This window comes from Sciurus vulgaris (genome assembly GCF_902686455.1).
Source record: "Sciurus vulgaris genome assembly, chromosome: 1".
Taxonomy (NCBI): Eukaryota; Metazoa; Chordata; class Mammalia; order Rodentia; family Sciuridae; genus Sciurus; species Sciurus vulgaris.
Genome location: NC_136461.1, coordinates 29,863,830 through 29,885,924, shown reverse-complemented (window position 1 = coordinate 29,885,924; position 22,095 = coordinate 29,863,830). Strand labels below are relative to the sequence as shown.

General features: G+C 39.1%; 1 protein-coding gene across 4 annotated transcripts in view; it reads right to left on the bottom strand.

Moving 5' to 3' along the window:
• Positions 1 to 22,095, bottom strand: part of CAP1 (cyclase associated actin cytoskeleton regulatory protein 1) — a 26,163-nt gene extending 4,068 nt beyond the window's left edge. The window contains exons 1-8 of one of the 4 annotated variants that reach the window (XM_079113475.1): positions 21,941 to 22,095; positions 7,992 to 8,116; positions 7,296 to 7,396; positions 5,403 to 5,480; positions 3,679 to 3,822; positions 3,494 to 3,579; positions 1,697 to 1,802; positions 191 to 368 (exon numbers count right to left, since the gene is read on the bottom strand). In XM_079113475.1, the coding sequence (XP_078969601.1) occupies positions 191 to 368; positions 1,697 to 1,802; positions 3,494 to 3,579; positions 3,679 to 3,822; positions 5,403 to 5,480; positions 7,296 to 7,396; positions 7,992 to 8,103 (805 nt within the window). In that variant the 5' untranslated portion in view covers positions 8,104 to 8,116; positions 21,941 to 22,095. Of the gene's footprint in view, positions 1 to 190; positions 369 to 1,696; positions 1,803 to 3,493; positions 3,580 to 3,678; positions 3,823 to 5,402; positions 5,481 to 7,295; positions 7,397 to 7,991; positions 8,117 to 21,921 lie in introns of all 4 variants that reach the window. The other 3 variants (XM_079113473.1, XM_079113476.1, XM_079113474.1) reach the window with 3 other exon arrangements.

Sequence of the window (22,095 nt, the reverse complement as noted above, 5' to 3'; positions counted from 1 at the left end):
ATCACCTAGTTTCAATTTCTAACTAAGCCATCTTTGCTGTCCCTTTGGGCAAATTGAAGGAAAGTTGACACCCCAAAAGTCCTTCCACATGTAGGCCACGATTCTGGTTTACGAACTAGTTGTTGTGTCTGGCTGGTGAAGTCTAGTCCAAACAATTTGCTATACCAACTGTTCATGCCATAGTACTCACCATGTGTGATGCTCTCCCCCTGATTAATCTGTGCAAACAGTGCTGAGCGTGAAGCAGAGTCATCGGAGCCTGAACTGGTGGGGATTGGGGGTGGAGGTGGGCCTGGTGGAGGAGGAGGAGGACCAGATCCAGCAGAGGGTCCAGATGGCAATCCACTCAGTTCTTTTGCCACAGGCCCCTGGAATGTAAGTACAGGTTAATAGTCATCCCTTTCTTTCCCTCTATACTATTCCCAGTAGGGCATTCACATGTGTACAGTGTACTTGGGGTCTTCTCTATAGCCCTTAGGCAATGATTAATACTCCTACCCCACCAAACTTGGATTTATTTCTTCTCAACCTTTTTCAATAATCCCACTCTCAGCTCTTTTTTCTTAACCTTCACATTTTCTTTCTTTAATCTCACCTGATTCTAATTCAACCTATATTTCCGAAGACCTACTTGACATCTTCCTTAGTATTTTAACAGTACCTAAGATTCAACACATTCAAGACTGATTTCATCATCTCTTGCTTCTTCCCTTATTTGCACATCATCCCTTGGTCAATATTTCCCTGAAAAGACACCCAAGCTTGACTATTTGATCTTCTTTGAGGATTCCAACTCCCTTGACTTCATTAAATTAATCTTGAAGCTATCTTCTGCAAATACTTTTTTAACAGCCTCTGGCATCGTGACCACTTCCATGGTCTAAGCATACTCCTAACTCCTATTAAGAAATACAAATTTTCACAAACTTATCTGACTGATCCTATCTATAATTACTGATTTTTACAGTATAGCCCATTGTATTTTTCATTGTGAACAAGTTCTGGTTTCTTCTGTGATTTATGTTGCAACTTTTTCTTTGTCTCAATCTTGTTTTTTTCTGCTGTAAGGGCATCACATTTTCTTTACCTAATGTCCTCTTCTAGATTTTTCTGCAGCTCCTCCAAAGTCAGAGCCATCGTCAGCCTGGGTCATGGGCAAGGGTTCATGCTGAAGCTGTGCACTGGAGTCAGGAAACTCATGCTGAGTGCACCACAAGCATAGAACCCCTGTATCTATCTATAAGTGCCTTGAAGGCTGGGATAGTGTGACTCGTTCATCTGTCTCCTCCCCTCCAGCACCAATCACTGTCCCTGACCTGTTTATTAAAATTGAACAGAACTCAATATTTCTTCTCTCCTGACACTTGTTTTTCTTGGTGCTGGGGCCTGAACCTAGAGGCACCTTACCACTGAGCACTTCCCAATCCCCCCACCGCTTGCCACACACACACACATACACACACCTTTTTAAGGTGTTAAGACAGGGTTAACTGAGTTGCTGAGGCTGACCTCCAACTTATGATCCTCTAGCTTCCACCTCCTGAATTGCTGGGATTAAAGGCTGACTGACACTTTCTTTATTCTCCTCTTTTTCCCTTTCCTTTCTATCCTCCATCAACAAAAACGAGCATTCCTTTTCATTCCTTCTGGTTCTACAGTCCTGGAGAAATAGAGAAGATAAGAAGGACTCACTAACCGTTTTGCTCCAGGCCAATCCAGTGGTATGGAACTCCTTGATATAAGCCTGTAGCTCTGTCCATATACTCAAATATGCTTTGACCCAGTCCACATGTTTCTTATCCCTGAGAGAATTAAAAAGAACTTGTGATAAACAGTGATTCCAGACTCTCTCCTGCTTGTGGGTCACATCTTCTTGCCTATGGTGTTTCTTAGGCTTTGCTCAAAGGTAGTTTTTCTATCATTATTGAGCTTTTAAAAAAATCTTTATTTTTGTGGTACTCCAGAGTAAACCCAGGGGCACTCTTAACACTGAGCTACATCCCCAGACTTTTTTTATTCTGAGACAAGGTCTCACGGAGTTGCCAAAGTTGGCTTTGAACTTGTCATCCTCCTTCCTCAGCCTCCTAAGTAGTACCAGGAATTACAGGTGTGTGCCACTGTGCCCAGCTACTTTTTTTTTTTTTTTTTTTAATAAAAAAGAAAAAAGTCTAGCCAATTATCCTAATTAGACTAAATTCCAGGAGGACAGAGACACTGGGCTAGCTCTCCTTCCAGTATTTCTCCAAACTTTCTTAAGAGCAAAATTGTTTTTTCAAAGTAGACTAAACCTTAGGCAGAACCTTATAATATATAAAACATAAAAGCAGGGACTGGGGTGTAGCTCAGTGGTACAGTGCTTGCCTAGCACGTGGGAAAGCCTGGGTTCGCTCCTCAGCACCACACAAAAGTAAATAAAATCAAGGTTTTGTGTCCATCTACAACTAAAAAAAAATATTAAAAAAAAAACCATAAAAGCAAATATTTGTGTATGAAGCCATGATAGAACCATGATTTCTCAGGCATCACTATGGAACTCAAGGACTCCAAGAAACTCAAGTGTTTCATGAGATAGTGTCTTGTGTTAATATGTTCCACCTCCTCATAAACAAACAAACTTTCCCTTAGGAGAAAAAAATCAGCACTGAATTATAAAAATAGTACTGTACTATGTTTCAAGTCCCCTCTATTACTACATATTAGCTATAAGACTTTAAGGTAACTTAGCCTAAGATCTAGTTTCCTCAACTGTAAAATAATGGGGTAAATTCAAATCACTGTGATGCTTCACTCTAGGTTGCTAGAAGGATCATAAAAAATGCCTGGGGTTTGGTGAAACATTTCACACAAATGAAGGCTTATTTCTTGCACAGAAAAGTTACTTAACAAATGCTGGTTGACCAATGATGGTCAGAAAGGTTTAGATAGCTATGTAACTAAGTAAATGCTGCCTACAGTCACTCCAGTTCAAAGTTAGCAATGGAAAAGCCAGGGAGGACTGGTCTGCATATGAGTTAAAACACACAATAATCTTCATTATAGCTTCATGCCTGCATTGGCTAGGCAGCCTTACTCTCTCACTTCATCTGACTGCATGAATAGTCAGGGTAATTTTCTAGTTAAGTCCTATTGAACCCTTTGCCATGACACCAGTGAGAAATTCATGATAGAAGAACAAAATCTTGAACAAACAGGCAAATTAAAGGACATTAGTCCACATTACCTCCAGCAAAACCACCTAACTTGGAAGGGCAAGGAACAGAAAACTAAAAGCGTCTACCAAATATGGAGGAAAAAAGAGAAGTGGAAGCAGAAACACTTCCTCCTTGCAAATGCAGCTTCTACGAACCAGTATTTACCAAGCTTTTCAGAAAGTAGCCCTGAAATAAAGAGAACTGACACAGAAGCCAAGGGCAGTCTTAATTAACCAAAGTACTATTCCAGGAAGTAACCATCTGGATTTGTCCTCTACTCCTTAAAGAAAAGCTACACTTACACATCTTTATACTCCTTGAGGACTCGGTTTGTATAAAACATGGCAGCATCATTCATTTCTTTCACATAGGGACCAGGTTTGGGAGCCTAGAGAGAAAAAAGCAGTCAGTGACTTAGCTTCTCCAATCTTATCTTCTTCCCTCTTTGAGTCTATTCCTTCTGTTCCCTGGAACTTATGCTGCTCACCATAGCCACCCAACCCAGGGCTTGGATGCTTTCACTGACAGCAGACAGGTGATTGAACAACTTGCTGCCTCTATTCTTCTCCCGAAAAGTTATCACTTCTTGGATCTGCTCTGAGATGGGTGCCAACAGATCAGAAAGCTTATTCTAGGAAAAGAGGCAGGAAAAGAGTTAGGTTAGAATTTTTCTACAAAAGTTGTATATGTTGGTCAACTCTGATCCTGAAAGCAAGAATTCTTTATGGAATAAAATGAGCACAGAAACATTAATCCTATCCTGATTCACATGGCTAAAATAATGCTCATCATCTCACCTCTAAGTTCCAACTCTTTAGGGTGGATTGTATGGTTCTTCATGCTTAGGACCCATACTCTAGTTATACCACAAAAACCTCACCATTTCAGTTACTTGTCTCTTTTCTGTCCCACTAACAGGAGATATTAGTTTATGTCTCCACCTTTACCTGTGATGATGTTTTCTTTTTTCCATCTATCCAAATATTTCATGAAAAATAGTCCTCCAAACCCAGCCACACCAGCCTCCTCTAACATTTGCAGTTGGCAAAGCTAATTTTGGCACTTCACCAGACACCAGCACAACAGACTCATGTGAACATGTTTTTCATTCTCATTACTTCTTCAAAAGCCAAGGGTTTTGTTTTAGTTCTCCTTTGTCATTATAGCCCTCAATGCATTGTTAACCATATAGCAGCTGTTGAGTAGAGATGTAATGAATTAAATGTAATTAGGGGGCTTGACATTCGAGCAAATAGCTCAGCAAAATGGATGAATCTTAAGTTTCAAAGTTTATTCTTCCTCCAAAGCTTAGTTTCCAAATATTTAAGGTCTTAGGTCTTTCATGAAAACCGCAAACATTTTCTTTAAAGAACCAGACAGTAAACATTCATCCAAAAAAACCATCATTTACAAAAATAGGTAGTGGACTAGAATTGACCTGCAGGCTGTGGTTTGCCAACCCTGAATAAAGCAAAGAAAACAACAGTGTCTCAGCTGCTTGACTTATGGCAACTGTGGGTTTAGAGAAAATACTTAGATAAATTGCTTTAACCATTCGGGGCAGATTAAAGACTAAACTCTAACATATTTAAATTATCTTACACTATTTTTACATTGTGTAATGACCCATGTCAAGGTCAAGGGTTTTAATACAACATTAACAGGAAGACTTGCTGGATTACCCCTATATGCCTAGAAATCCAAATGCAAAAGAAACAATACTAAAAATCTTTCATTCTGAGAAACATCTCAGCTTTTTCTAATTCAATTTTCTGCAACTTGAAGCAAAAAATTTTGAGTTAGGAGTAAAATTAAAGGGTGATTTTCCCCAATCAGTGAGGAGTAAGAGAAGAAGCAGTACTTCAGGAGTACTCAGATTCCACAGCAGCTTTACTAAATCCTACCCGTGATGAAGGAGAACTATCTCTAACATAAGAGGATGTTTATTCAGAGAAGCAGCAAAGTTCCATAGGTAGATAAATTCTAAGCAAAATGAAGGGGGTGGGGAAATAAAGCCAGTACAGACCAAGAAATACTCAACGGCACATTCCCATGATGGCACTTTTAAGTTTGACTCTCCCCTGGGACTTTATGTGAATGTACATTATCATTAGCCTGGTAGGTCTTAGCATGTTGTGATAGCTTAGCTGAAATCTCTCAACTTGACCTAAATATAAAAATCCAAAGTAAACCAACTGATAGTGAACTTACACCAGCTGGCTGCTGGCACTGAGAAGCTGTAACCAGAAGAGCTCGCTCCAACTTCAGACCAGTGTGGACCATCTCTGCCTGCAGGACAGAAGCAGAATCAGCTATCGATGACACATTACAACTGGAAAGATCTTGATAAGAATAACCTGAAACCTCCACTTCATGAGCTCTAGTAGCACCCAGGACCTTCATATTGTTTTCCTCATGTATTCCAGATTCTAGGGACTGATACCACAATCACATATACTACTGTTCCTGCTAGAACTAATCAGGGATATGTAGCCAGATTTGGGAATGAAGGCAATCAGGGCTAGCTTTAGTGAAAACAGGTTAGCTACTTCACATATATTGATTTTGACAAGCACTAAAAAACCCCCTCCTATCTTATATCACCAAAATAAACAAAAACAAAAATCACTGTCCTCAAAAACTGGAGGTAGGAGTAAAGGTCCAAATGCATGCCTAAAATTCTCAAGGTTTTTACTCCTTCAGGTTAAGTTATTACTCAAACACTAGATCGTGCATGCAATAAATTAAAGCAACTTAGTGAGCCATAACCAGCATTTTATTAAATGAAAAATAATAAAGAGTGCAGCAAACCAAATTGAAACTATTCCAAACAAAAAGTAATATATTAAAAAATGCAATATAACTAGAAATGTAACTAGTATAAGCACTACTTTGTCAAAACTTTTTAAAAACATATATACATGTATATTTTTAGTTGTCAATGGACTTTTATTTATTTATACGCAGTACTAAGAATTGAACCCAGAGCCTCACACATGCTAGGCAAGCATGTAGAACCACTAAGCCACAACCCCAGCCCAAAAACTTTTATCTCAGTTACAAATATGTTATTTCTTACCATGGGTCACAGTCAAAAGAATTCAAGAAACACAAGACTACTAAGCACTACTAAGATATAAAAGTACTACTAAAAGATAAAAATTCAGGACTGGGATTGTGGCTCAGTGGCAGAGCACTTGCCTAGCACACGTGAGGCCCTGGGTTTGATCCTCAGCACCACATAAAAATAAATAAAGGTCCATCAACAACTTAAAAAAAAAGATAAAAATTCAAAGAAGATAATCTTTTTTTCTGAATTTGCATTTTTCAAAGATAAAAGTGATGCACACTTTAAAATTCTTTCAAATATCATAGAACTGTATAAAGAAAAAAGCAAGCTCCCACACACCTATCCAAGTCCCAAGTCCCAGTTCCACTCCCTAGAGCTAAGACCACTGCCAAGAGCTGGTACATGAATGGCTCGGGGTTTAAGTGGGGAAGAGTCTAAACACGGGTTATTTAGTTGACTAGTAGGAAAGTTCTGGGTCCCAAATAGAGAAGCAGGATATATATGAAAAGTGGAGTGTGTGGTGGTGGTGATGACAATGTAGGAAGCAGTACATGAAAGGAGGTGGGTGGATAGGCACCTGTCATTACCTACTTCATATTCTTGCAGTGGGCCAAGTGTAAAAACAACCCACGTTAGCATAACTAATACCTGGCAAACACAGTTTTATAAATGCTAAGTCATGGTAATGACTCCTTGGAATAGGCCATCCTAGGCTCCGTTATGTAACATGTTAGGATCAGGCTGGTAGCATATTCTTCACCACAAAAAAGAACAGGGTCAGATTTTATGCAACAAGAAAGCTTTTTGCCTAAAGACACCCACACAGAATATGTATGCAATAAAGGAAGCAGGCCTAGAAAAATGAAGAATCATTTCTGTGCCTGGAATGAGCTCCTCAGTGCAGGTAGAGAAAAAAGAGTCAGGAGCCTCTCAAAGGAGTTCTTATACCAAGGATGCAATTAATTAAATCAATTGAGTGAAATGTGAAGAAATCCATCAGTCTTTAAAAATAGGAAAGGGGACAATATCCTTACATGTTTCTGCACGTCTCCTCCTATTTCTTTACTGATCTTCAAGTATTCTGCGACAGGACTGGCAAGCAGTGAGTCAAATGCTTGCACATATGGAGCTGCTCCTGGTGAAGACAAACACACCAGGAAGAATCAGTCGTGATCAGAAGGATGTTTCTTTAAAGTGCACTTCCATGTGAAAATGGGGGAGGGAGGGTAAGGTAATACAGTACACAGAATACTGGAAAGTGAGTCAGGAAACCCAGGTTCCAGTTCCAATACCACCACTAACTAGCTGTTCGATCCTTTTCCTCTCTAAGTTTAATTTTCTTTATCTATAAAATGAAAATAAACAAAATGATCCTTCAAGGTTCCTTTTAGCTCTAACATTCTATTTTCAATTAGTGCATGTGCAAAATGGTTGATCTGACAATCATTTGGAGAGAGGAAATTTTAATAACACTTGTCATTTCATTTAAAGTGAAGTCATCTGCTAAAGAAAGAACTGGAAATATCACACAAGCAGGAAGTTCTTGTGTTAAAATAACTTAACCACAGGCCTCCCTGCACAAGTCACTTCCTCCCTATCTGTTCACAGCAGTAAGAATTACAGGAGACAAACTACCTAGAATAAATGTTTTGGGAAGTCAGCTTCAAAGAAAATTCACTACGACAAAAGAATTAAGGCCAAGGCATTCTGCTGGGCTGTAGACTGCTCACCTTTTGAAGGACTGTCTCCATACCCTAGGTGCATGTCAGTGGTATGGGATACTGCCTCCAGGCGGCCCACTGCCCTCTCCAATCTTTCTACCAAATTTTGCATGTCAGCCATAATGTACCACCTGCTGAGACAAATAAAATGTCATTTGTTAATATTAAAATATTAATATTACGTAGCACCTACAGGGGGTAACAATAATATTAAAATAAGATGGAAAAGTAGTCTAGCAAATTTGCAAAATTACAAACTTCATTAAGCAAGAGAATTACTCAGAAAAAGGTATTCACTAAAGCAAATCGTACTCATTCAAATACTTGTTGACTACTATGACATTTACAAGTATTTGTATAGATATTTAGAATTTACAAGTATGGTCATATCTCAGTTACTTAAGCCTCCTAACAACACTGAGGAATGGAAGGATGATTAGTACACTACTAAAATGGAAAACTAAATTTTAGTGACATTAAAGGACTTGCACAGTAACAGACTCATCCATAGTCATGTAGCTAGCTATTAGAGAAGTCAATAGTCAATTCAAGTCTGGCTCTGAGTTCAGTGTAGTTCCCACATAACCCTCAACCCCACACAACATCCTGCTATCTGCATGCAAAATGTGCCAAACCAAGATGAATGGAATATTTGCCCTACCCCCAATAACTTACTGTCTATGGGGAGATTTAACATATACACTAACAACTACAAAGCAAATAGGAAAAAAAAAAATATGCTTAACATGACAAACTGCAGATGAGTGCCATGGGATTTCAGGGAAGAACAGTGTTTCAGCTGGAAAGATCAGATAAGGATATCATGAAGAAACTGTCATCTAAGCCAGGTTTCAAATGAGGATGGGAAGGATCTGGACATTATACAGAAGACTAGACACGTTCAAAATTTTGTTATATATTTTTCACAAGTACTAACTTATCTGAACTGCCTCTTTTGATGTCTAAAATGCTAAAGCAAGCAAACTCCAAAAGACAAAGAACTTTATCTAACTTGTTGCTTATACTTTGCCATCGAGATCACTCCCTGGCAGGTAGCAGGTGTTCAATAAATATTCACAAAGTTAGCTGAGCATGGTGGCCTATGCCTGTAATCCCAACCAATGGGGAGGCTGAGGCAAGAGGATTACAAATTCAAGGCCAGTCTGGGTAATTTAGTGAAACCCTGTCTTAAAAAAAAAATAAAAAGGGCTGGAGATGTACCTTAGTAGTAAAATGCTTGCCTACAATGTCTGAGGTCTTAGGTTCAGTTCCATAAAAAATAAAAATAATAAAAATTTAAAAGTTAATAAACCTAATGTATAGTGTTCCAAAACACTGAGACAAGGGTTCTCAAAGTTGCCCATACTACATACCTAAGTGTAAATAAGGGCTGGGGACATACTCAGTTGGTAGAGTGCTTGTCTTGCAAGCATAAGGCCCTGGGTTCAATCCCCAGCACCACACACACACACACACACACACACACACACACACACATACAGACACACACACACACAAAAGAATATGCTAAGTGTAAATAAAATGTCACCAATACACATTTACATAAAGTACTAGAATCCATGAATGAAGTTATAAAAATCAGTAAAATTTCAATTAAAGGGCTGGGATTGTAGCTCAGTGGTAGAGCACTTGCTAGCAAGCATGAGGCACTGGGTTCAATCCTTTGCACCACATAAAAAATAAAATTATGGTATCCATCTACAATTAAAAATATTTAAAAATAAGAATCTCTAAAAAAATTTTTTCAATTAAAGTCTTGACCTTGGAAGATCCTTCATTAGTTTAGGTAACTGAATTTGAAAGAATTCAACTTCTTTGGAAGATGCCTAGAACAACCACAGCAATTATGATTCACCCCAAAATGATGATATACCAGAATATCTCAACAGACTGTTCTCACTGTGAAAGAGATCAGCAGTTCACAAGTAAATATAATCCGTGTCCATTCTTTTCTGTGTATAGGCCCTGGTCTCTCTGGGCCCAGTCACTTGCCAGAGAATCTTGTCTGAAAGAGTACCAAAGACTGGGCACGATGGTACAGGCCTATAATATCAACTACTTGGGAGGCTGAGGCAAGAGGATCACCAAGTTCAAGGCCAGGCTGGGCAACTTAGACCATGTCTCAAAATAAAAAAAATGAAAAGGGCTGGGGATATAGCTCAATGGTACAGCTCCCCTGTTCAATCCCCAGTACCACAACAAACAAACAAAGGGTACCAAAGGACAAAAATGAGAAGAACCAAATTAACTTTCCATTCCCTGGCCTGGAGAAATAGCAGAAACTTCCAGGTCTATACTCCATTCACAGATGGAACAACTAGAAGCAGCCAATATACCCTCCCTATGTTACACTACTGACCAATATCCAAATTGGGTATTGGCCAAGGACAAACTGAGACATAATCCACACTTTGAAAATCTAGGGGAGCTGGGTGTGGTGGTCCATGCTTATAATCCCAGCAGTTTAGGAGGCCAAGGCAAGAGGATCAGAAGTTTGAGGCCAGCCTCAGCAACTTACCAAGGCCCTAAGAAACTTAGTGAGACCTCATATAAAAAATAAATATATAAAAAGGTCTGGGGATGTTGCTCAGTGATTAAGCATCCCTGGGTTCAATCCCCCATACCACAAAAAATTAATAAATCTAGGGGAAAAGGCAAGGAAAGCAATGAACTCCCAAGCTACCTTCCATGAATACATACTACCCAGTTCTGTTATAAAATATGTTTCTTCATTCACAATGGACACTACAGGTTGAGACCAGTGTTAACATGGAGACAGAGTATAAGATGTACAAGCTGCCAGGGTTGTGAACAACGACCAAACTTAAAACCTTAATAATACAGCTCCAGGGGATTTTGGTTCCCTTTTTCTTATACTTCACCTGTACGTACAGGTTTTCATCACTGAATAGGCTGTATTTCTGCTGATTAAGCAGAATGAAAAAGAGACAATACAGCTACCATTTACAGCTAATCTCATTCTACCATTAATCAAACAAAGAACAAAGAAGAACAGTACTTGTTTTGTTTGTTTGTTTGTTTGTTTTTGGTGGGGGGGTGGGTGAGATCTGATATGTTATGGGAAAGAATGTGCCGAACTGAAGGAACCAAAACACACACCTTTTCTAACTCTTCACACACATTCACACTCTTTGGCCATGTGCACACTCCTCATAAGACTCTAACTAGACACCCAGTTCATTTGCCAATGGTACCACCACAACCACCTATAAACTAAAGACACATGGAGCAGCATATACATCTTGGGCCATCTTTCTGAGATTCAGAATCTTGTATCCAGCACATCTTTACAGGGAGGTTCTAAAGACACCTCAAACTGAAATATTCAAAGCAAAACCCTAAAATTGCTTCCCCATCCCAACCCTTACTGTCTCTACAATCCAGCACTAACAGTAATCACCTGAGTGACCAAGCTAGTAACCAGGGAACTATAAAGCCAGCAGAGAGAAACAGTGAACAAGAATTATCTTTTTTTTTTGGTATTGGGGATTGAATACAGGAGTGCTTTACCTCTAAGCTACATCTCAGACTTCTTTTTTTTTCTTTTTTAGACCCTATTTCCCTAAATTGCTAAGGGTCTCGCCAAGTTGCCTGGGGACCCCAGCTAAGGGTCTCGCCAAGTTGCCCGAACCTGCAATCCTCCTGTATCAGTCTCCCAAATTGCTAGGATTATAGGAGTACACCACTATGCATGGCCAAAAGTGGTCTTTAGAGAAGGCAGATAGGAAAAAAAAAGAATGTCAAATAGATTGGGGATTTAAATATTAACATTCACTTGGCTCCATGATTACGAACTGTTAATTGAACTTTCTGAGCTTCAGTTTCCCTATTTATATAATGGGGACAACAATCCACAAATTACAGAGGGTTATACAGAGAAAAGTCCTCGAAAATAGTAAAAATTCCGTAAGTGTTAACTAAATTGTCTTCTTCCTTATTCCCCACAGCTAACTGGTACTCAAAATCCACAGGCTCTCATCTTGCGTATCTAATGAATAGATGTACCTTGCTCCATTCTGATGGATTTTTTTTTTTAAAAGTTAGGTCATCAAGACTTTGCCCAGATTATTGCAGTAACTTCCTAGCTAGTCGCCCCTAATTCTAGTAATATACCTTTATCCATTCTCCATATTGTAGCCAGAATGATCCATCTCAAATGCAAATGTAATTAAGATATTCTTCAGTATCATTCAAAACTCAGGGTAAAGTCCACAGTTTCTTATCTTGCACATCTTCTAGTCCTGCTTTATCTCTCTCACTCCCTAGTTTTATCTCTTGTACACCTTTTCTTAGCAGATTCACAGCAACCCAGGACCTAGCTGAATTTTCCAGAGTCATGCTTTCTCTCACTTCTGAGTTTTTATAATGCTACCCACTCTGCTTGACTGCTTCTGTTCAGCAATCTACCCCTTCTCTGGAACTCCTGTTGTCTTTAAGAGTCTCAGGTAAGGAAGGTATCACCTCCCTACAAAGCACTTTCAGCATGTGCTTCCATGACACTGTACACTTTTCTCTAACAGAGCACATTTAAAATAATTTAATTAGCTACCCCAGGGTAGGTACCACATTTTGCCTTTGTAATTCCAGAAGTATAAATGCAGTAGGTTAAAAATATTAGGTCAAATGGAGTTTTTTGGTGGATGAATAGATGAGTGAATGAGGACCCCTACCCACTCTCCCCTCAACCCAGTCTTGCTATGTCTTCTTTCTGTCAAATCTGGGAAGTGTTTCCGCTCATTCCCTCTTCTTATTTTGTAATTCTTTTTGTCTACCTGCCCTTTTGGGGGAGAGGGGCAGTGCTGGAGACAGAACCGGGGCCTCATGTAGGTTAGGAAAGTGCTCTACCACTGAGCAAGACCTTATGAACACTTCCATCTTTCAAATAAATTATGTTTTCTGAGGCACAAATCACATTGATATAGAGGTCTTCAAACTAAGTACCATAAGAAAAATAACACTGTTTATTAGAATATTAATTAAAAACTAATCCCACACAGTTGTGCTGTATATCATCAATCTGTGGCTTTTTGAGACTTAAAATAATTCTCTGAGGTGTTATACAGATATTATTTCCCATTTTTAGAATGAAGAAACTGACATTTACAGAAATTTAAATGCTTACCAGAGATCAAACAACCAATAGGCAGAGAACCTAGGCCTCAAGCACAAATATTCTGAAGGGTCTGAGGATCTTATTTTTCTACAATGGGACTTATGTGGTTCATCAGAGCATCCAGCTTGGGAACATCACTGTGGGTTCAAGGCCTCTTTATGGTGTCATTAGTTACATTATTAGCAACTTCAAATTTCTCTGCTTTCAATTTTCCCCATGGAGGCCAACATTTTTTTCAATCACTTTCAGGATAGATGACATATTTGGAAAGCAGATACTTAAAATAAGACTTCTCCCAAAGAATAATTTTCACAGCAGAAAATCAGTTCTGCTTAACTTTGTTCCTTGCCATTTCTATATGGTAATAGCCAAGAACTATGTGTAAACATACACAAGTTTAAGTAAAACTAGAATTCAGGAAATCAAGGTCTGAGTCCCAACCAGTCACATATTAACTGTGTAACTTGGGGACAGTCAGTTCATAGATTATAATTCTTACATAGCACAGAGAGTTGTAAAAAATGAAAGGACTTGATTTCCTAGGTGAGAGTAATCATCCTAGAAGTCTTAAAATGCAATTCAAATGTAAAATGTTATCACTGTATACTATGTACTAGAATACAAGTTCCAGAAAGATGGGAATTTATTCATTCTCTTGCCAGATCTACCTTATCTCCCAGCACCTAGAACAATTAAGTAAATAGAAGATGCTCATAAAATCAAAGTCTTAGTACTGTGGTTGCTACAGAAGAAATAGTCCCTACAGTTCAGATGATTTTTGAGAAGGCCAACAAAATGGAATGCAAATAAAATGCTGAATGCTGTATTTTTAAAAGTTCTGTTAGAGATTATCCAACTTCAGATGGATTAGGGAAAGTAAAATATCAAAATACTGGAGATTTTTCTTTGCAAAATGTTGTTGCTATAGTTCTGAATTACATGGTATAAATGAATACATGTTCTGAGAGTTCTGAAGAAATGAAGACTGGAGGTGGTTTAGTTTTAGAAGGGAAGTGGGGGGTCTTGATGGAAAGGCAAGAGAAAAAAGGGAAAGGGCTACAGCTAACATTTACCTAGCATGTGTGAAGCCCTGGGTTCAATCCCCGATACTGCAAACAAACAAACAACAAAAAAAGACATTTCAGTGCAAATCAAAGTAAAAAGAAGACTAAGCAGACTAGGTACAGAAAATAGTAGAAGCAGGCCATGTACAGGAAGATTAATCTGTCAAGATCAAGGAACATCATGGGAAATAAGGTTAAATAAGCAAGCTGGGTCATATTGTGTAAGACACTAAAAGACAGGGAGTATTTAGATTTGATGTTGTGATAAATGTGACACCATCTTTTGAATGAAAGACTAATGATCAAAACAAAGTATTTACAAGAGCACTATTTGAGTTGGCACTGTGGCACCCACCTGTTATCCCAGTGACCTGGGAGGGAGAGGCAGAAGGATTGCATGTTTCAGCCCAGTGTGGACAACTTAGCAAGAGTCTGTCTCATTTAAAAAAAAAAAAAAAAAAAAAGAACTGGGTATATAGCTCAGGGGTAAAGTACTCCTGGGTTTAATCCCAAGGACCTAAAACAAATCAACCAGCAAATAAGTACAATTTGATATACAGAACGGAACTTGGAGAAAAGTAAAAATATTAGGGCCTGGAAGTTTAAGCTAAAAGCTATTATTCATCTAGCTATAAAATAAGGCTACTGGAAAACATTTGGTGTCTAACCAGATATTGAAACTAAAGAAAAAGAATTAATCCACAAATAATTACTTTTAGGCAAATAAGTGACCAGTATCTGAATTAAATGCTGTGTGGACTACAAAAGAAGGGTAAATAATTTCTCTGCCTTAAGGGGAGTCTAACAGAAGAGAAAGAGCTACCTTCAACTGAATTACTGTTTCTCAGGCTTAGCAGCATTTCTAGAAATCATCTTATAAAAACAACATCTGATGCCAGAACAGTCCTTTCAAAATTCTAAGCAATTAGTTTGGCAACCTCTGATCAAACACCTTCAGTGATGGAGAACCTGAGGTTTCTGAGACAGCCCATTCTATTAAGCAACTCAAAGTATCAAAAAGTTCTTCCTTATATGGATGCAAATCTGCCTCCTTGCAACTTACACCCACTGATCTTGGTCTGCCCTTGGAGGTCACAGAAAACAAGTGTGAATTAAACTAAGAACAAGTCCTAACTGTGTGGTACTGACTGAAAGCACAATGGCATTCAGAGAAGGGAGGTAAAAATGACCCCAGAGTTGCATATATGGGGGCCTTAAGAGAATGATGGCAGAAATGTGCTCTAGCATGTTCTAGTTAAGAAAAGAAATTGGGGTTAATTTGGGATATGCTGAGTGTGAAGAGAAGATGGAAGTTTCTAAGTGAACGTGTCCAGTATTTAGAAATAAAGCCTGGAAAAGGATCAAGCCTGGAGATAATGTTTGCAAATCATTGGCAAAGAAATGTCATGAGATCATGAGAATGAATATCACACAGAATAAAAAGAAACCGAGCTCGATTATCCAGCAATTTCTTTGGTGGTTCGAAACCAAAAAAACCAGAAATGGCCAGATGCTTCTCTTTCATTATTCTAACAATTCAACCCAATTCCTTCTGCCTATTCCAGAAGTGGAACGAGGCTTCTCCTGAAGTTCTGTCTCATCTCAACAGGTGATTAAGCCAGTAGTAAGAATTTCTACCTCAATAGGTAGTTACTATGTTAAAATGTTGCCGATTTTGCCCCATAGATGTTCTTCAAAGTCATCACTCAAATAAAATTGAAAAGCAACCATACAAAGTCAGCCTGTATACATACCAAGAAAGGCCAACTGATCTGTTTTGAAATGCTTCTCTTGGCCTTGACTTTGTAATCCTGTTCCTGAGACTTCATCCTAAGTAAATAAATCCTACCTGAGACTTTATCTTAAGTAAGTAAACCCTAATGAGGAAAAGTGATAGGCAGAAAGATGTTCACTGCAATGTTAGACATCTAACTATAGCTACATTTATATTAAACTTCTAATTATGGAGAAACAGTTAAATGCACAGTGGAAAAAAAAATGAAGAGAACATAAAATTTATAGTATGTGTTACATTAGGGTGATGGAGGTCTTCAAAAATTTCTCCCTTTGTTTTCCAAATTTTAACATAGAAATGATTTTTATATAACAAAAAAACAAAAACAAAACCATCTCCATGTGGATATTCTTCAAAGCTACCCTAAGCTATATATTAATTAGTTCTATTCCTAACAATATAGAAATTCTTATCACTAGGCTCCAACATGTCACCAAGTAAAACCTAAACATGCTAATACAAAATACTTACATGCTGGCTGGTTTAACCCAGAAACCAAAGGATACCACTTGGCCTCAGTAAAGATGTCATCTAAATCTAACCCAAATCACGAGCCACTGTTCTTCCCTAAGCATCTGGTTTCACCAATGAAACCAATGACATTCAGTGCCTGAGTCACTGCCACCTGAGGTTTAGATTAAAAGAAAAAGAAAGGTCTATCTTCTAGGGAGGAAAGGAATTCAACCTAGTATCAGTGTTTGTCTCCTGTTCCCTTCTTACACACAGTCCTCTATCTGAAACTCCAGGAGTGAGCAAAATGAGTAACAGTGTACAAGCTGAAGTCAGACTTAGGAACTAGCTATTTCAATGGTCTAGGGCAAACCTACCTTCATGTGGCCACTGGCTCCCTTCTCCCCTACATTCAAAGAATATTTTGAAGACTAACTGCAGTGAGTATTCAGTAGGGTTTTCACTTTGTACATGTTTTCCATTGTAGAACAACAGCATTGTCTGATTTCAACCTGAATAATTATTTTACTAAAATAGCATTTTCTACTCCCATATGTAAATATATATCAAGAATATCCTTAGCCATGATTCAACTACAACTAGAAATATGGAAAGATCTATAATTGTTAAGTCAATAATTAATAGTAAAGGAGTTTTAATGGCCTGTGGAAAAAACAACAACAAAAGTAAACAAATTCCACCCCCCCAAAACCAAAACATCGAACAAAAATAGCAAGTTCATTCCTTGTATTACCAGACATGTGTGCCAAACTTTTCCATTTCAACTATTTTCCAGCCAAATGGAAAAGTTTGGCACATGTGTCTGGTAATACAAGGCAAACAAAGCTGCAATGTAGCTGAGGAATATTTTTAGAGCTGTGGTTGTTTTTATTAGGTTTACATGATACTATATCAAGAAGAAATAGTTTTATGATGAAGGCCATAGCTGTGTTAACAATATTATGACAATTTTATCAATTAAAATAGAGGTGAACAGCAACTCTATAAATCATAGGCAACTTAAAAATTATTATAATCCCTGCCCACTAAAACTAAGCAGATTAAATGAAGGCAAAATGAATCTGAACAAAACAGAAATTCATATATCCACAAAACAGGGGAAAGGGAAATTTGCTGACTTGCACTGACAACTAACACAAAGCTGCTTCCAGTGCCAATCAGTGGCATTTCTCTATTAAGACAAGATCACACCTCGAATGGGAGGAAGAGGCCAAGTCTTTTGAGGACCACCCAGGAATTCCTTGAAGGCACAATAATTTCTTGATACTTCAATGAAAATAAGTAATTGATTTATTTTAGAGTACTGAATGTTTATCATGTGCCATACACTGTGCTAAGTATGACTATGCAGCCTATCCTCAGAGAATTTAGCTGGAGAGAAGACATTGCACAATTATAGCTATGTTACTTGCAAATGCAGTAGTTCTCAAACAGGGGCGATTCTGTGCTCCAGGAGATATTTGGCAATGTTTTAAGACATTTTTGATTGTTGCAACTGAGGAAGTGCTACCAGCATCCAACGGGTAGAGGCAAGGGCTGCTGCTAAACATCCTACAATGCACATGACAACCCCACAACAAAGAATTATCCAGCTCAATATATCAACTGTGCCTAGACTGAGAAGCCCTAGTCTGATACAATAAGGGAAATGCCAATGGGAAGTGCAAATGACTCAAATAAAAAGCTAATTTAAATTAGAAAGTCAATCTGTAATCCCCAGCTACTCAGGAATCTGAGACAGGAGTGTTCTAAGTTTAAAGCCAACCTGGGCCCTATAGCAAGATCCTGTCTCGAAGTTTTTTTTTTTTGTTTTTTTTTTGGTGCTGGGGATTGAACCCAGGACCTTGTGCATGCAATGCAAGCACTCTACCAACTCAGCTATATTCCCATCTCTATCTCAAAGTTAAAAAAACTGAAAGGTCTGGGGATGTAGCTCAGCGGTAAACCTAACCTATTTGTACCACCCAAAAAAATTTAGACAAGGATCTGGGTGGAGCTGAAGTGGTAAAGCATCTGCTTGACATGCATAAGACCCTCGGTTTGATCCCTAATATGACCACCCCAAAAAAATCAGTCTGATTGTGGAGAACTTTTGAGTAAGATAAAGGAATTTAAACTTGACTTTCTGGGAATACAAAGCTAGTGAAAATAATAAGATTAAAATGATTCTAAAGAACTGGTAAGAGATTAATTGTGGTACAGAAATTGAAGGATTAGGTATGGAAGCCAGTAGTAAAGAAACTGATGATGACATTTCAAAAGAATAATCACTAGAACTGGGTAAGATACAGGTTAAGTATCCTTAAATTTCAAATCTCAGCATTAAATTTCAAACTAGAGGGTTCAACTTCCAACAACACTTTACATTTGTTTGTTTTAAGCAAAATGAATCTTTGACTCACAATGCTTCTCAGAAAACCAAAAAGAGGAAGTCACTTTTTATTTATTTGTTTTTTGAGTTGAAGTCTTGCTGGTCTTGCCCAGGCTGTTGTCAAACTTGTGGGCTCAAGTGATCTTCCTGCCTCAGCCTCCTGAGCAGCTGGGACCTCAGGCATGTGCCCCCATTCCTGGTTCACAAAGTCACTTTTTAAGGGCTTAGACTCTAGTTAAAAACATAATTGCAACTAAACAAATGTATGACCAAGAAAATGGGTAAGAGAAAAGATCAACCCTCAGCTGGAAACAACACATTTTACAACCTTAATAGCTAACCTCCTCTAAGCAAAACTATACTTACAATCTTAACAACACCATACTTTCAGTTGCATGGCAGCTGTATTTTATAAGGTACTTTCATTGCTATCATTATATTTAAAGACCTCTCAATTATGCCCATGTGATGGTGGGAAATGATACAGAAATTTCTTTATGCTGAATTATGACAACTCAATTAGCTGTCCAATTAGAGAATAAAATCCAAACAAGGATCTGGGCGTGGTGGCGCAGGCCTGTAATCCCAGCAGCTTGGGAGGCTGAGGCAGGAGGATCTTGAGTTTAAAACCAGCCTCAGCAATTTAGCAAGGCCCTAAGCAACTTAGTGAGACCTTGTCTCTAAATAAAATCTGAAAAAATACTTGGTGGTTAAGTGTCCCTGGGTTCAATCCCCAGTAAACACATATACACACAAAATCCAACCAAGGCACCAAAACCCTTCACAACCTGGCAGATGAAACTTTATTCCTCTGCGGTTTCTGCCAAACTCCAGGCTCCAGTATTACTGAAAATTTAAGTTCTTTCCTGCTTCACACCTTTGCTCTTGCTAATTGCTCTAGCTGGGACATCTTACTGGACACCTTTGCCTGGATATGCTATAACACCTCAAACTAAGCATGTCCAAAATTCATTTTTTACATGAACCCTCCCTAATTTATCTCCTCCCCAATGTATCTCTTATACCCCCTATTTGAATACTTCTTAACCCTTTAGGCCAGAAAAACAGGCAGTTGCCCAGACTATTTCTACTTTTTCATTCCCAGAATCAGCTTCCAATTCCCTGGTTTTCATTTTCTTACCATTTCTCAAATATGATCCCTCTTGTCCATTTCTACTTCCACTCTTAGTTCGGGCCATAACTAGCAACAGCTTCCAAACACTGTTCTACTTCTCCAGTGTCTGGTTCCTTTCCACTTGAGATAGTGTACTTTCTAAAACATAAACTGATCACATCTTTTTCCCACATAAAAACCATCAAAGCATTCCCATAGCTTCCAGCACAAAATCCAAATTCCTTAGCATGCCTTATGAAGTCCTCCATATTTGACTCCATCACTTATCACTTCCTCCACTTCTCAAGCACTTATGGAATTCCAGTCACTGAATTAGTCAAGTCTTTCACACGTCCAGGTCTCCATGTCCTTGCACCTGTAATTCTCTTTACCTGGAAATCCCTTTTCCAGATTCACTATATGGTTAAAAAAAATCTTGTTAGATTTATTCTCCCATTCCTGCCTGGAAGCCTGGAAATCTGGTTCAGGTATTTCTCCTCTATGTTCTCTTAGCCTTGTACTCACTATAGTACATACTGTAAGCTATCTCTGATTTACTTGCCTGCTTCCTCCTGTTCTGTAAACTTCATGAGAACAAGTGTATTCTTAGCCACAAGGGCTAAGTGCCTCATTTAATATATACTTCACGCATATAAAGGTCCATTAATAGATTGGTAAATGACGAAAGTGTTGATCTACCCCCAGATTTTCACTTAGAAATCCCTACAAAGAGCTCAAATTGACAAAGTTCTGAAAATAACCTCTGTATAAAATGTCATCCCCTCATTATTCTATATTCATCCCTTCAATTTTTCTGAACCCCTTTTTACATACTTCCATAGCACCCTGTTCTTCCTAACACTCATCACATTTATAATTATCTCTTAAAGGTTTCTGCAAACACTGTTAGTCCATGAGGGCAGGGACTAGCTTGTTTTGTTTGAAAGCATCTTTCACTGAATCAGACAGAGGCTGGTACAGATAATGTTCTATACACTGAGTTTAATACTGTGAGGTGAGCAGAGGTCGCCATTGAAAAGATAAGCAAAATATGAAATAAAGAAGTTAAATAAAACCAAGCATAGTAACTACTCCAGAAGCTGAGGCAGGCGGATCACAAGTTCCAGGACACCCTGAGCAACTTAGCAACACCCTGTCTCAAAAACAGAAAAGGTTGGGTGTTTAACTCAGTGGTACAGCACCCCTGGGTTGAATCCCCAGTATGGGGAGCGAGGGTAGTTAAGTAAGGCATCTGTGGTTATAAATTCTCAGCAATAGGGCCAGACCAACACCTGATTTTATTTCCAAGTACACAACCCCGCCAATAAAGTTAGCTTGACTTTTCTGAGTTAAGAGCAGCAGGCTAGGAATAAAGAGATGCTATCTGAATGCAAAGACAGGGCTTGCCTATTTTAAAAACTTCCCACGCATTCCAAACAGCTAAATTTATTAAAAAAAGAAAAAAGTTCCATGCATCAGGTGGCCTTTAACCAGCAGCTGCCCGGACCGGAAGACTATTCCAAGTTAAGAGAGATATCAAGGCAATGAACATCGGAAGGATATGGTACTGATTGTTTATGGAAGCAACATAATAACTACGATTCTCTTCCTCACTCGCTATATGATCGTAGATCAGCTGCTTCCCCTTTTCGGGGATCGATTTACCCATCTGTGCGATGGGAGCGAGTCGGGGAATAGGGAAGATTCTAAGATCTCGGAGGTTCTTTTCAGTTAGGGCACCTTCCGCTGAGGCTGACCTACAGCGCTGCGAAATCGAGTGGAGGGGCCTCCCCGGGACCGGCCGGCTCAGCTGGTCACCCCGGCCCCACCTCAAGAGACCGCGCCCAGGAGTCCAAATCGGCCTGAGGGCCTCACCCCAGCCCCGTCAACAAGGCTCGGCCACTAACAATGCCAGGAACCGCTGAGCCCCGGAGAGAACCCCACTTTCTACCCAGCCGCGTACCCTCACCTTAAGAGTTCTGCCTCACCTCAGGACTGCGCTCAGCCGCTCTCCACTTCCGGCAAGAACCGCCCAGCAATCTTCGCGCGCCCCACTTCCGGGCCCTCACTGGGCGCGGCACTCCACCGGAAATGAACCTCAGATTGAACCGCGGGGCTAGACCTGGACTGGGGAGGAAGTCCG